The sequence below is a fragment of the Hyla sarda genome, chromosome 2, assembly GCF_029499605.1.
Source record: "Hyla sarda isolate aHylSar1 chromosome 2, aHylSar1.hap1, whole genome shotgun sequence".
Lineage (NCBI taxonomy): Eukaryota > Metazoa > Chordata > Amphibia > Anura > Hylidae > Hyla > Hyla sarda.
In genome coordinates this window covers 190567358-190584064 of record NC_079190.1, presented here as the reverse complement: position 1 = coordinate 190584064, position 16707 = coordinate 190567358, and the positions used below count along the sequence as shown (strand labels likewise).

General features: G+C 46.0%; 1 protein-coding gene across 3 annotated transcripts in view; it reads right to left on the bottom strand.

The window, feature by feature from the left end:
- The window catches only part of LOC130355628 (lanC-like protein 3), a 113873-nt gene that overhangs the window by 16695 nt on the left and 80471 nt on the right, over positions 1-16707 (bottom strand). Inside the window, exon 1 of one of the 3 annotated variants that reach the window (XM_056556010.1) lies at positions 3208-3639. The exons of the other annotated variants lie outside the window; for them this stretch is intronic. Coding sequence (XP_056411985.1) covers positions 3208-3452 — 245 coding nt within the window. The 5' untranslated portion in view covers positions 3453-3639. Of the gene's footprint in view, positions 1-3207; positions 3640-16707 lie in introns of those variants that run through there. 3 annotated transcript variants of the gene reach the window in all.

The window sequence follows — 16707 nt, the reverse complement described above, 5'->3', positions numbered from 1 at the left end:
CCGGGCAGGCTCCGGCCCAATACGCTGCATAGACGCCGCTGCGCAGTGACGCCCGTGCGCAGCGACGCACCTGACGTCACAGCGTAGCGGCGTCTATGCAGTGTACTAGGCCGGAGCCTGCCCGGAGTGGAGAAGATGACCGCCGGAGAAGAAGGACAGCCCGGACCGGTTCACTCTTCACCCGGAACGCTCCCGGACACTACAGGAAGGAAGGATGGATGGCCCGGACCACCCCCATTACGGGTAAGTTAAATTTTTTTATTGACTCGGAGGGTGGGGGAGGGGCCCGACCGGTATAGCTGTATGGGCAAAAATCCATACCGGTATACCGGCCAGCATCACGGTGGGGGGTGCGACGCGGTGCGGTGGGTCGGGGGTGCGGTGCGGCGGGTCGGGGGGGTGGCGGTCGCGGTGCGGAGGGGGTGGTGCGGAGGGTTTGGCGTTATCGGCAAGATAATTGCCGATACCGATAATGCCCAAAATCGTGATTATCGGCCGATAATATCGGCCATACCGATAATCGGTCGATCCCTAGTATAGGTACGTAGGGATGAGAACCTAGAACAATACCTTGCTGAGGTAATGCCCCGAAAAAACTTGCCAGCTCGGCACCAGATTGAATGTAAAGTCCTGTTTCTATGTCTACTGGCACATACATATACTGGAGCCTGTGTGACAGAATTGCTAATCCACCATAGGCCTACATCATTTCACAGAAAATCCAAGAATAAAGCAGAATTAAAATGCATAGGGATCCTGATTCCCCCTGATTCCTGGGCAGTTGGCATCTTCCTAGTGACATATTCCAGGCCTCCCTCATAAGCAGCCTCACACATTTAGTACAAGTATTGTGGAGCTATGACAGGTATCCAGGGGAGAGCACAGTACTGCATATGTAACAGTGTTATAGTGCTAGAACAAGTACCCAGTGCATAGGAGAGCACTGCATATGTTAGTTTTCTGGAGCACTGGCCGGTCCCCAATACATACTACAGCACTGGGTACATTACATTGTTTGGAGCAATGGCAGGCCTCCAGGTAATAGCACAGCACTGTGTACATTACAGTGATTGGAGCAATGGCAGGCCTCCAGAACATTGCACAGCACTGTATACATTAGTGTTTGGAGCAATAACAGGCCTCCAGAACATTGCACAGCACTGTATACATTAGTGTTTGGAGCAATAACAGGCCTCCAGAACATTGCACAGCACTGGGTACATTACAGTGTTTGGAGCAATGACAGGTCCCCAGGTAATAGCACAGCACTGTATACATTAGTGTTTGGAGCAATAACAGGCCTCCAGAATATTGCACAGCACTGGGTACATTACAGTGTTTGGAGCAATGACAGGTCCCCAGGTAATAGCACAGCACTGTATACATTAGTGTTTGGAGCAATAACAGGCCTCCAGAACATTGCACAGCACTGTATACATTAGTGTTTGGAGCAATAAAAGGCCTCCAGAACATTGCACAGCACTGGGTACATTACAGTGTTTGGAGCAATGACAGGTCCCCAGGTAATAGCACAGCACTGTATACATTAGTGTTTGGAGCAATAACAGGTCCCCAGGTAATAGCACAGCACTGTATACATTAGTGTTTGGAGCAATAACAGGCCTCCAGAACATTGCACAGCACTGGGTACATTAGTGTTTGGAGCAATAACAGGCCTCCAGAACATTGCACAGCACTGGGTACATTACAGTTTTTGGAGCAATGACAGGTCCCCAGGTAATAGCACAGCACTGTATACATTAGTGTTTGGAGCAATAAAAGGCCTCCAGAACATTGCACAGCACTGGGTACATTACAGTGTTTGGAGCAATAAAAGGCCTCCAGAACATTGCACAGCACTGGGTACATTACAGTGTTTGGAGCAATGACAGGTCCCCATGACATAGCACAGCACTGGGTACATTACAGTATTTGGAGCAATAACAGGCCTCCAGAACATTGCACAGCACTGGGTACATTACAGTGTTTGGAGCAATGACAGGTCCCCAGGTAATAGCACAGCACTGTATACATTAGTGTTTGGAGCAATAAAAGGCCTCCAGAACATTGCACAGCACTGGGTACATTACAGTATTTGGAGCAATAACAGGCCTCCAGAACATTGCACAGCACTGGGTACATTACAGTGTTTGGAGCAATGACAGGTCCCCATGACATAGCACAGCACTGGGTACATTACAGTGTTTGGAGCAATGACAGGTCCCCATGACATAGCACAGCACTGTATACATTAGTGTTTGAAGCAATAACAGGCCTCCAGAACATTGCACAGCACTGGGTACATTACAGTGTTTGGAGCAATGACAGGTCCCCATGACATAGCACAGCACTGGGTACATTACAGTGTTTGGAGCAATGACAGGTCCCCATGACATAGCACAGCACTGTATACATTAGTGTTTGAAGCAATAACAGGCCTCCAGAACATTGCACAGCACTGTATACATTAGTGTTTGGAGCAATAACAGGCCTCCAGAACATTGCACAGCACTGGGTACATTACAGTGTTTGGAGCAATGACAGGTCCCCAGGTAATAGCACAGCACTGTATACATTAGTGTTTGGAGCAATAAAAGGCCTCCAGAACATTGCACAGCACTGGGTACATTACAGTATTTGGAGCAATAACAGGCCTCCAGAACATTGCACAGCACTGGGTACATTACAGTGTTTGGAGCAATGACAGGTCCCCATGACATAGCACAGCACTGGGTACATTACAGTGTTTGGAGCAATGACAGGTCCCCATGACATAGCACAGCACTGTATACATTAGTGTTTGAAGCAATAACAGGCCTCCAGAACATTGCACAGCACTGGGTACATTACAGTGTTTGGAGCAATGACAGGTCCCCATGACATAGCACAGCACTGGGTACATTACAGTGTTTGGAGCAATGACAGGTCCCCATGACATAGCACAGCACTGGGTACATTACAGTGTTTGGAGCAATGACAGGTCCCCATGACATAGCACAGCACTGTATACATTAGTGTTTGAAGCAATAACAGGCCTCCAGAACATTGCACAGCACTGTATACATTAGTGTTTGGAGCAATAACAGGCCTCCAGAACATTGCACAGCACTGGGTACATTACAGTGTTTGGAGCAATGACAGGTCCACAGACTTTGCAGTCTATTGTCTAAGGTGCTGGAGACATGAGCACCCTCCCCCCTTCCTCACCTGACCAGGGGTCCCAGCTGCAGTAGGTGCAGCAGCAGCACCAGCGGTCTGTCCCTGCTCAGGTCCCTGTGGATGAAGATGAGGGTCAGCTGTACCAGAACACAGGGCAGGAGGCAGAAGAGGAGGGTGAGGGAGTGCCAGGTCCTGTCGCCGGCCGAGCTGTACGTGCTGCTGATGTACACGCCGGTCACTGTCTCCGCCACAAACAGAAGCACTGACACCAGTACCGAACCTGGGAATTTCATGCTGTCTGAGTGCTGAGCTGCGGAGCCCAAAGCCTGACACACCCGGCCGTACCCTCCCCCTCCAGCATGTGGTTCTGGCCCCTCACACTGCAGTGATGCTGCTGCTGGTACAGAGGATGCTGAGTGTCAGCCTCAGTGCAGGACTATATGTGGATTCCAAGCTATTGTGCACTCTGTGGAGCATGGCTTCTCCTGTCACCTCATAATATACTCTCCTTACCAGAAATGAGAGATCACATGCTGTCAGATTCCACACTGACTATACATTTTACTGTATTGTGTGAGGTGATGGGCATCAGTGTTAGCACATTCACCATGTAAATGTCACTGTGTGTGTGTAATAAAAACATTTATACAGTTATGTAAATACTTTCACTGCAGTGGTCTTCAAACTGTGGCCCTCCAGCTGTTGCAAAACTACAACTCCCAGCATGCCAACAGCTGTCCAAACATGCTAGGAGTTAAAGTTTTGCAATATCTGGATGTTCACAGTAGAGCCCTGCGCGGGACCATTTTCTTACTCCAGGCTCCCAACAAATTTCTGACCATTACCACCCGCTCCTGCAAGGTGTCCAATCCCGCCTACTCCCGCAAACATTTCCTAATAGCTTTTACAGATAGTATCCCCCCCATGCCATTTCATTACCCCCCTTGTGCCATTTAATCAGCCCCCTATGGCATTTCAGAGGTTTGCACTAGGGATCGACCGATATCGTTTTTTTAGGGCCGATACCGATAATCTGTGGAGGTTAGGGCCGATAGCCGATAACTTATACCGATATTCCGGTTTAAGTTATCGGCTATTTACAACCATAGACCGCCACACGCTTCTCTCCCCCTGCCTGTCCGGGGGTCCTGAGTCCTATCACCGCGACCGCTCCGCGCCCCCTACCGCCCCACCGCACCGCGCCACGTCGCTCCCCCCACCGCACCGCCCCGGCCCCATTGCCTCCCCCATCCCCGGTTTTATAATTACCTGTTCCCGGGGTACACTCTACATCTGGCTCCGGTGGCGTCCTCCTGAGCTTTCACTGTGCGCACTGACTGTGACGTCACATCGCGTCACTCGTCATTGCGCACAGCGTAACGCAGGACGCAGCAGGAGCCAGAAGTAGCGTTGACCCCGGGAACAGGTAATTATAAAACCGGGTATGGGGGAGGCAATGGGGCCGGGGCGGTGCGGTGGGTGGTGCGACGCGGTGCGGCAGGTCGTGGGGGGGGCGGTCGCGGTGCGGGGCATTATCGGCATATCGGCAAGGTAATTGCCGATACCGATAATGCCCAAAATCGTGATTATCGGCCGATAATATCTGCCAAACCGATAATTGGTCGATCCCTAGTTTGCAGGACTGCGCTGGATTTTGCGGGACCCGCTGTATGTTCTGTGACCAACCACAAAAACTTTATTAGTGACCGCGCCCTGAAAAAATTTTTTTATTGGGACCTGCGAGACCCCAATCACAATGCAGGGCTCTAATTTACAGTTTGGAGACCACTGATTTAGTGGCTAACAATCTGTCCTGGTCATGTGACTTATAATAGGGCCCTTCGGGTGGGGTTTGGGGGGGACTATAATGGTTTCCATTGTTTTAAACAATAGTGCTGTATATATATATATATATATATATATACTTGAAAAAGCCAGCGTGAGGCTGGTGAAACGTTGTCTATTGGAATACACTATGGAATAAACCTTGCACCGTGATTTTCAAGCTGTGGTGTGCTGCATCTATTTGTTTTATATATATATATATATATATATATATATATATATATATTAGGGCTGCAGCTAACGATTCATTTAATAATTGATTACGGTAGTTGTCGATTATTTTATCGATTAATCGGAAAAAACGTCAAAATGCCAAAATAAGGGGTCCAGCTGATTCTACTTGAAGAATTATGTACAATGGCCATATTAAAAGTATTCTAGCATGTGATGTGACCAAACAACAGCAATTTTTGACTTTTATTTTTTTTAAGTTTACGCCGGTTGCTGTCATTATTAATGATCCTGTACAGAAACCAGCATACATTTGATACTGCTGCATGGGTAACTGTCTGAACTATTAAAATAAAATGTTAATGATTTACTAACATTTCATTTTAATAGTTCAGACAATTAGCCATGCGGCAGTATCAGATATGTATAGCAATAGGAAAAGGTGGAGCTCATTTTTATTGGGGGGCGGTTTATTTACATTTTGTTTGTTTTTACTTGACACTTTTTATATAGCACTCCTATACACATGGGGGTATTTGCAGATTGCAGAGCATTGCACCCGACTCATGCCATGTCTGTAGCAGTGGCGTAGTGTGGGTTGTCAGCACCCGGGGCAAGGCAAGTAATTTGCGCCCCCTAACCCGTGGATTTTAGCACTCGAGTCTCTTCCACTAGATTAGTTAAAGAAACCCTTACCCCCTAAGCACATGTATTGTTTGTTATGAAAATACTGATGTAATTAAAGTAAAATGCATCTAAATACAAGTTTATTTTCAAACACTTTATTGAGTGCGAACATGCATTACACATTCTACATTTTCATCTGGTCTATGAATACAAATCTACAAATGTAGTAACCTAGCATGGGCCATGCTATTATACGTCGTCTCACAACCACCGTAAACGACAAAAAATATCAAGAACAAAAACTAAACATCAAAATGGAACCATACCCTGGAGATGATCCAAGACTGGGCTAGATGGAGCCAACTTCCTCAATCCTGTACCTCTGTACCATAGCTGTAGGTGCCGAGACCGGGGGAGCTGTGACCGGAACACTGAAGAAGATGACGTGCCGCCGGTCACTTACCAGGCCCCGGCCAGCGCGCGTCAGTGACGTCCCGTGCGTACAACCATAGAGGCGGAGAAGCGAAGGACCGAAGGAGGACGCGCGCTGGCCGGGGAATGGTGAGTGACCGGCGGACATCCTTATGTCCCGAAAAGATTTTTCGGGATACAGGGATGTCTGGAATAGGAATACTTCTTTTTATGTGCCCATGCGCCTGCAGCCGCACACGGGAGCCGGAGAGTGGGACAGGGACTAGACACAGAGGCTGCGGCGGTGCGGACTAGCGTCTGACCACGCGCCTGCAGCAGTGTTATCACAGCCGGAACCCGGACAACGAAGCGGCCGATTATTTGATACCGGGATTCGTCGACAACGAATCCCGTTATCGAATTTTATCGATAACGTCGATTAATCATCGCAGCCCTAATATATTTATATATATTAGCTGAGTAATAGGCGCTGCCAGGTTTTTCCTACCTAATCCTTGTGGGGGAGGAAAAGCAACAAATGAGAAAATGTTTGTCTTCATATTCCATCCTCATATCCCCGCCTCATATCCCGACCTAATATCTCGACCTCATATCCCGCCCTCATATTCCGTCCTTATATCCCATCCTCATATCCCGTCCCCATATCCTGTTCCCATATCCCAACCTCATATCACATCCTCATATCCCTTCCCCATGTCCCATCCTCATATTCCGTCCTAATTCCCGTCCTCATATCCTGACCTCATATCCCGTCCCAATATCCTGTCCCCATATCCTGTCCTCATAGGTAATCCTCATTTCTAATCCTCATCTCCCATCCTCAGGTGGGGCTGAGTTGTGATGAAGACATTGTAAGCTGAAAATAAAAGGGTATGGCTTAAAAGGTGGGAGTGTCTTTGCAAGATGGGGCATGGAATGCAAGGAGGGTGTGGCTTGCCAGCAGGACTGATGCATTCACCAGAAGATACAGAGCGGAGCTTGTGGAGTAAGGTACCAGAAGTCCTATATACTTGCATGGGGTAGGTTAGGGTTAATTTAACTATTATATATCTTTATTTGACATATAAGTAACATGTGACCAAGTATTATTGAAATATCTCCAGCATTGGACTTTAAACAAAAACCCCGAGTGACACAAATGAGGTTAGGGTTAAATTAACTATTATATATTTTTATTTGCCATATAAGTAACATGTGACCAAGTATTATAAAAAATATCTCCAGCCATTTGGAAGTTATTCAGTAACATATATTTCCCATAGACTTGTATGACCCTGACTCTCGCAAATGGGGGTGGGTAAGGGTTAAATTACCTATCCTATGTTTGTTGTTGACATATAGGTAAGGATGGGTTCCCACTACGTTTTCTCCCATAGGAGCGTATACGGCAGGGGGGAGCTACAACCTCGCGCTCCCGTATGCCTTCGTATGCGCTCCCGTATGTAATTCATTTAAATGAGCCGGCCGGAGTGCAACGTTCGGTCCAGTCGGCTCATTTTTGCGCCATAAGCGCTTTTACAACCGGACCTAAAACCGTGGTTGACCACGGTTTTAGGTGCGGGGAAAACGCATACGGTGCAAAAATGAGCCGACCGGACCTAACGTTTCACTGTGGTCAGCTCATTGAAATGAATGACATACGGAAGCGCATACGAAGGCATACGGGAGCGCGAGGTTGTAGCTCCCCCCCTGCCGTATGCGCTCCCGTATGGGAGAAAACGTAGTGGGAACCCAGCCTAACATGTGTGCTAAGTTTCATGTTAATATCTTCAGCTGTTTAGAAGTGATACTGGAACATACACACACATACATCCACACACATTGGGTGAAATTTATCATTGACTTTACACCACTTTAATGTTCTAAAAGTCCCTGCAAATTTGGCGCAATTGAGTTTTTTGCGATTTTTTTTGTAGAAAATCTTTTTTTGTGTACTGTTTGGTGCACCTTACACCACTTTTTGCAGTTGAGCTGTATTTATTATTTGCGCAAAAAAAAAAAATAGAAGTGTGTTTTGTATAGTTTTTTGTGTGCAAATCCCAAATTTTTTTGCGCAAACATACACTACCTAAAAGGACACGTAAGAAAGTATGCTACCTAGACAACCAGGGATGCTAAACTACAACTACTCCCATCATGGGACAGCATCTGTGATCTGTCCTATGATGGGAGTAGTTGTAGTACCGCAGCGCTGAGGGATGGCACTTGCATGTACCCTGGCTGTGGGACTCTTTTTGGACTTTTAGGACTACTACTCCCTTCATGGACAGTCTCTGATATGATGGGAGTTATAGTCCAGGGCCTGAGGGGCAGATCGCAGCAGGTCATTTTCCTGAGACCCGCTGCGATCCACATTTATTAAATGGGCACTCTCATTAAAAAATTTTTTGCTATTGCACTCCTTATGGTAAATAAAAAATATTTCTTGTTTAAAAAAAATGAAGTTTTCTATGTGTTATTTGTGCTTAACCTCCTCATACGCCCTGCATTCTGAGTCCTTAAAGACGTAGTGCGTATGGGTATGCCCGTGCGAAATCCGGTCCCCGCCGCTAGTCGGGGACCGGACCGAGATGCTTGCTTAAATCATTCAGCAGGCATCCCAACACATCCCCGAGGGGGTCCTGAGAAATCGCCGATTGTGATGCCTGCTGAAATCATTCCTGAGTCCTAAGACCCCCTCATATCGGTGATCGCCGCAGTTCGCAGGTAAATACTCACTGGTGCTCTGCGGCGCTTCCGGGTCACATGGGTCACATGACCCGGATAAGGATGATGATGATCGGTGGTGTAACATACACCAACAATCATCATCCGTACAGTACTGGGGGGCGGCACTGTTGCCACCCCCCAGTACAGCTGTGATTGGGTGGCCGTAGTGACCACACCAATCACAGCAGTATGGGGGGGGGGGGGGGGGGGTAGGAGCATGTTGCTCCGTTCTGCCCACCATTTCTGTGAGATCTGGTGTGCAGGACGGAGCCCCTTGCCGTGGCCCCTTGGCACAGAAAGCAGACAGGGAAAGCATTAGTTTAGGTAGGGACAGTTATAAATAAAAAAATAAAAAAAGATATATATATATATATATATATATATAATTTTTTTTTTTTTTCAGTATTTCAGCGTGCCATCCGTAGGTGTCCGCGGGTCCGTTTTTTTTTTTTTGCTAAAAGTGTGGCCGGGCCCTCTTAGCTATAAAAGAACGGTCCGCCACCGTTAGCTAAAGCCCACTCACCGCTGATCAGTCCCATAGTACTGATCAGCGTTTTTTTTTTTTTTTTGTGGTGCAGGCACATCGGGTTAAAGCGGCTTTTTTATTTTTATTTTTTGCACCTATGGGCAGTCCGTGCCACCAGTAACAGACCTGTGCTGTGTGAATGGACCGTACTTCTGTGTGCTGTCAGTGATTTATCACTGATCAGCGTTTTTTTGGGTTCAGGCGGGGTTAAGCATTTTATTATTTTATTTTTCGGGTATTTTGTGTGGGGCTCTGTGAACTTGCCACCAGCCACTGTTCTGGGCTGAGTGGCCAGACCCCCCACTGACTTCTGCACCCCCTGCCACCACCAAGCTCTTATCAGTGCGCACACCACTGATTAGGTACACACTTTTTTGGGGCGCAGGGCTTTTTTTGCGGTAGAAGTCAATTAAGAAAAAGTTTTTTTTCCCCTTTTTAGTTTATATTTTTTTCTGTTAGGGCGAGTTTAGTTAGTTAGGTTAGGGCAGGTTAGGGAGGTAGTATCGCAACCCACCACACGCAGCACATAAACAAATAAAGTTTTTCCCCCCACATATACACTTCACCCCCCCCATTAGAGTAGGGAAATGGCCCACAGGGCGTTTTCAGCAGAGGAGGCATATGCCATACTTGCCTCCAACACTGAAAGCGCCTCAGAGGACGAGGAAGACCCCACCTTCCTTATTTCCTTGTCCTCCTCATCATCTAGTTCTGATGATGAGCCATGCCAGACCGTAAACCTCCTCTGCTCCTGACTCTGTGCCCCATGCTAGTACCCCTGGCGCTCATACTAATCAAGTCCACAGCCAAGTTCACTGGTGCCCCGTACCGGAGAACTTGTCTGGACTCAGCCAGCAGACCACAAGCCCGTGATTCCTGAGTTTGTTGGCGACTCAGGAATCAAGATTGACATCGTCGGGTTCACTGAAATGGACTATTTCAGTTTTTTTTTCAGTGACGACTTTGTGAATCTGATGGTTGACCAGACGAACCTGTACGCCCAACAGTTCGTCGCCGCAAACCCAGGCTCACTTTTGGCTAGGCCCAATGGCTGGTTCCCAGTCGATGCAGACGAAATTAGGAAATTTTTGGGCCTCCTGCTGCATATAGGCCTGGTCAAAAAACTCAGTGTCAGGCAATATTTGAGTGGGGACGTCTTTTACCAGACCCCGCTCTACAATATGGCCATGGCACGTCCCTGTTTCAAGCCCATTCAGAAATGTTTGCATTATGCTGATAATGCGGCATGTCCCCCCCAAATTTTGGTAGGCCTATGTCCCTGCAAAGGAGATCGCTATTGATGAGTCTCTCATCGACTTTAATGGGAGACTCAGCTTCCGGCAAGACATCCCTACCAAGCGCGGTATGGCGTGAAGATGTATAAACTTTGCGAGAGTACCTCAGGGTACATTTGCAAGTTTATGGTGTATGAGGGACGAGATCCCGTATTGAACCCCCAGAATGTACCCCCACTCTGAGTGTTAGCGGGAAATCATTTGGGGCCTTTTGCACCCATTGCTAGATAAAGGTTACCACCTTTACGTGGATAACTTTTATACTAGTATCCCTCTCTTCACATCCCTCGCCGCCAGATCCACGGTTGCTTGTGGGACAGTGCGGAAGAATCAAAGAGGCCTTCCTTCTTATCCTCTCCAAATTCCTATCCCCTGGGGTGAGTCCCGTGCCCTTACCCATGAAAACCTGTTGCTGGTCAGCTATAAGGACAAGAGGGATGTCCTTATGCTCACCACAATTCCTGGGAACGGCAGCACCCCTGTCCCTGTGCGAGGTTCCGCGGGACCGTTCCTCAAGCCTGATTGTATTCTGGACTACAATCGGTATATGGGGGGAGTTGATCTTTCTGATCAAGTCCTCAAGCCATATAATGCCATGCGGAAAACACGGGTATGGTACAAAAAAGTTGCGGTCTACATGGTACAGGTTGCCATGTATAACTCTTTTGTACTGTCCCAGTGCGCTGGCAACACAGGGACATTCTTGCAGTTTCAAGAGGAAGTTCTAAAGGCCCTCATCTTTGGTGACCGCCAAAGAACAGGTCAGAGCACCTCTGGAACTGTGGGCCCCCCGGATCGTACCCGGCCAACACTATCCAGGTGAGGTCCCCCACACTGGAAAGAAGGGACGATCCCAGGAAAAAATGCAGAGAGCAAAATTCTCATTCCAAAAGTCCAATGGCGCTCCTTCTGTTCTGAGACCTGTAGTGCGCCAGCAGAGCACTTTACATCCACATATGGAGCGTTTTCTTAATTGGGAGAAATTGGGCTTCAAATTTTGGGGTCCATTTTCTCCTATTACCCCTTGTGAAAAAGAAAAATTTGGAGTAACTGTCAATTTAGTGTTAAAAATCTAGTTTTTCATTTTCGCGTCCAACTTCAAAGCAAAGTCATCAAACACCTGTGAGGTGTTAAGGCTCAAAATACCCCTTGTTATGTTCCTTGAGGGGTGTAGTTTCCAAAATAGTATGCCATGTGTTTTTTTTTCTGTTCTGGCACCATGGGGGCTTCCTAATTGCAACATGGCCTCCAAAAACCATGACAGCAAAATTTTTTTAACCCCTTACGAACGCAGCTCATTTTCACCTTAAGGACGCAGCCCTTTTTGCAATTCTGACAACAGTCACTTTAAGCATTAATAACTCAAAGATGCTTTTACCGATTATTCTGATTCTGAGATAGTTTTTTTGTGACATATTCTACTTTATTTTAGTGGTAAATTTTCGTCATTACTTGCATCCTTTCTTGGTGAAAAATCCCAAAATTTCATGAAAATTTAGCATTTTTCTAACTTTGAAACTCTTTGCTTGTAAGGAAAATGAATATTCCAAATAAATGTTATATTGATTTACTAATACAATATGTCTACTTTATGTTGGCATCATAAAATGGACATATTTTTACTTTTTGAAAAAATTTGAGGGCTTCAAAGTATAGCAGCAATTTTCAAAATTTTCATCAAAATGGCAAAATCTAAAGGGACAGATGTTACAGAACTACAACTCCCAGCATGCCTGGGCAGTCTAGGCATGCTGAGTGTTGTAGTTTTGCAACATCTGGAGGGCTACTGTTTGGGCACCACTGTAATAGTGAGTTTGGCTGTCTGGGCATGCTGGGAATTGCAGTTTGGCAACCACTAGGAATGAAGCAGTAAAGATCGCTTTACTGCCACCTACCTTGATGCTCCACGCCGTCGCCTCCCTACCTGCGCCGCTCATCTCCGCTGATGGCGGTCCCCACGGCATCTTCTTTGCAGGTACCGGTTGCCATCTTCTCCCCCGTTCTGCCTGACATCCAGGGGTGGCCAGAGTGGGGAGTTTCCATGGCAACCCCCCGTCTTCAACTACCATTGGTCAGCACTCATTGCTGACTAATGGCAGGGGATAGGAGGAGGCTGCAGCACTGTAACCTCGCTCCTGTCCCTCAGGATGATCGGGGCTGACAGCTCTGATTATCCCTATTTTCCAGGCGATCGGGTCACCAGAGACCCGATCAGCCCGGAATAGCAGAAAATCACATGTCTGAATTGACATGCGACTTCCTGCGATCGCCAACATGGGGGGGTCTCAGGACCCCCCTCGGCGATGTGTCCCCAACCGGCTAGTGGCGGGGACCAGAATTTCCACGGGCGTATCCATACGCCCTACGTCCTTAAGGACTCGGGATGCAAGGCGTATGCATACGCCCTGAGTCCTGAACAGGTTAAAACATCCCACAGTTGCTCTTTCCCTCTTGAGCTATGTGGTGAGCCCGCAGAGCACTTTATGTCAACATATGAGGTATTTCCATACTCGAGAGAAATTGGGCCACAAATTTTAGGGTGCTTTTTCTCCATATGCCATATAGGGAGACTGCAGCTGTTGTTTAACTTCAGCCCCTAATGATGAGAGTTGTAGTTTAGCAACAATTGGAGGCTCCCTGTTTAGGAACACACTGCATTATGTGCTCTCTCCCCAGGGGAACGCACAAAAAAAATGTACTAACCCATTTTTTGTGTTTTTCTTTTCTACTCATTTCAGATACGTGAATGCGGAGGACTACGTCGGATTCGGTGGATTGCTACGATGACCAGTGTTTTTTTTTATCTCAATCTCAAGGGTTAACAAGGGCTGTGGGGGAGTGTTTCTTGAAAAAAAAATTTTTTTCAATGTGTCATTTTTTTTATAATTAATTTTTTATCCACCACACAAAAAAAGAAAGAGTAACTCAATGCCGCTAAATTAAATATGAATTCGGGTAGAAAAACAGACATGGTGCACATCTACAATCTTGTATAATGATCTGATTGCTTCTCAGCATAATATCAAAAACTAACAGGTTGTTAGTATACATTTTTGATCAAAAAGTACAAGCCCACTCGCCACGTCAAGGCCATCTATCCAGAGTGGGTCCCTAACGTCCCTAGCATAAAACGGCGCAGCACCGGGCGGCGACCACCACCGCCGAGACGCCAATGCCCAGAGGGGGGAACGACCCATCGGCAGAGCGGCCCCAATGCCACTCAAACCAGTCTATGGGCCGCACCCCCCCGCCCCCCGCAGACACGGCGCCACAGCAGCAACGGACACCGCACAGCACCACACCAGTGTGAACAGGGATGTAATAGCTCACTTACCATGCTCTCCCAGTCAGACTGGGAGGCTGCTAGGAAAGAAATGGCCCATGTGCAGCTAACTACTGCTTATATAGGGTTGGGCTGAGGGGGTGGGGAAGAGTGCAGCACATGTTAAAACAAAGAAAAAGGAGGGGATAGAAATCACAGTGTGAATTCGGGTAGAAAAACAGACATGGTGCACATCTACAATCTTGTATAATGATCTGATTGCTTCTCAGCATAATATCAAAAACTAAGCGGCCCCTTGAAAAAGGAAACGAAACGGCGTTGGGGAGCGGAGCACGGCACTTTAGAATGGGTAAGCCCTAATTAGCACCTTAAGCACTCGTATTTTCTCTAGGCAATCAGCCAATATATTTGGATTTAGTTGTCAGTAATACACTGGGAGCCTTTTTTCCGGAGGGAATACTTTCCCAGCCGGGGTTCCCAGTGTTTACATAGGACACATTTTCAGTGCGTAGGTGCATCGCATACAACTTCCACAGAGTTGTTCCCAGATTATTATGTTACTGTCCGTGTCTCTGTACTGTTGCTCGGCCTATGCTCTTGAGGTCCTCAGTTATTTCAGCTCCATTTTTTGGTCTTATGCTTTTATACTTTGTTCACCTAATAAAGATATTATATTTAATTTAGCGGCATTGAGTTACTCTTTCTTTTTTTGTGTGGTGGATTGGTACTTTGAGTACGCCGTTATCATGTTAGGATCATATGTAGACACTATGTAGCCATGATGGCAGGATATACAGTGAGGTGTCATTTTGGATTCTTTTTGTATACAGAATTAATTTTTTATGTTTAGTAGTAGTTAAGCCGTCTTGTAGATGGAATCCATTACTAAGCCGGGGCTTAGCGTTAGCCCCAAAAACAGCTAGTGATAACCCCCAATTATTACCCCAGTACCCACCGCCCCAGGGGTGGCGGGAAGAGCCAGTATCCCGGCAGTAACAGGCTGGCGTTATTTAGGCTGGGGAGGGCCAGTAAGAATGGTCCTCACCCACCCTGGTAACGTCAGGCTGTTGCTGCTTGGTTGGTATCTGGCTGATACAATTTTATATATATATATATATATATATATATATATATTCACAAGACTTCACAGCAGAGATTGAAGTGCTGGCACTGCTCTCCCTCTATATATTCTCCCTTAAACAGTCTGTGTGCGTGCTCTAGCAGCGTATCTTCATGTGGTGGTGCTCATGTACTGCGATAGTAATAGGATGAATGCAAATCCAAATAGTCAAGAAGAAAGTACAGGCAACTCACCACGTTGTAGTATCTTCGTGTTTATTACTGGGACATGCAGGTAAAGCGGCTCCACGCCACACCGGGATGCCGAACACTAGTGCGTTAACCGATGACAGCTGTTTCTTTCCTTTCAGGAACTTCAACAGATCGTCTCCATTCACCTGTGCACGTGACTATATATCTCCTCCTTTACTTGTGACGTCGTGCCGAGGTGAGCGGAGCTTCAATCTTACAAATAGATTTACCAATATTAGATTTATAGAAAAATTACTTATAAACCATAACATAATTGTGTATAAGTGAAAATAGCATTACTGCTGTGGTAAAAAACTGTTTAAAACCAGGCTAGTAAAAACAGAACCATTTGTAACCAAACCGATGTTCAGAGAAAGACTCCCATATCTATTCTATCATTTAACCCCCTCATGTCTTGCGCTCCCGTCCTCAATATCCAACGGGCTTCTATTTCTCTTAATTTTTTCACATTATCTTGATCTGGTTTTATTTTGACTTTTTCTATGCCTAAGAATTTTATATTTTTGATGTTTCCTGCATGTTCAGAGACCACGTGTTCTATCAGTCGCGGTGAACCTTTTTTTGTCACTATAGAGTGCATGTGTTCTCTGAATCTGATATTCATGGGTCTGATTGTACTGCCTATGTAAAATCTCATACATTCACATATGATTGCATATATTACATTTTTGGATCTGCAGCACATGAAATCTGTTATTTCTCTGGTAATGCCACCTATATTAATACTGTTGCCAGTTATAAAATGGTGGCACCAGTTGCAATTTCCACATTTTTTATTTCCTCTGATTATTGATTTATTTAACCAGTTTTCTTCTGTTGTTCTTTTTTCAGTTATTTTACTTTTTACTAATTCGTCTTTTAAATTTTTTGTTCGCTTAAACGCTATCATGGGTTTTTCTATTTTTATTTTACCAAGAATCTGGTCTCTTTCTATTAAATGCCAGTTTGTGTGTATAGATCTTTTAATTACTTCATGCATGGGACTATATTTGAATGTAAATGTAAACCTCTCTTTCTTTATGTCCTCATCTTTTATTTTAGTGTGTTTTCTGTGTCTCCTATTTTTTAATAGTGTGCTCCTGTCAATTTTTTTTAACTCTTTCTAGTGTGTTTTTTAACATTAGAGGTGGATATCCCCTATCTTCTAACCGTTGTATCAATTCATTTGCCTGAGTATTAAACGCCTCTTCTGTGCTATTTATTCGTCTCAATCTGAGTAGTTGTCCATATGGTATTGCTTCTTTTGTGTGGGAGGGATGGTAGCTTTTATAATGTAGTAGGGTATTGCTTGCGGTTTGTTTTCTGTATCCTATTGTAGCGAGTGTGTT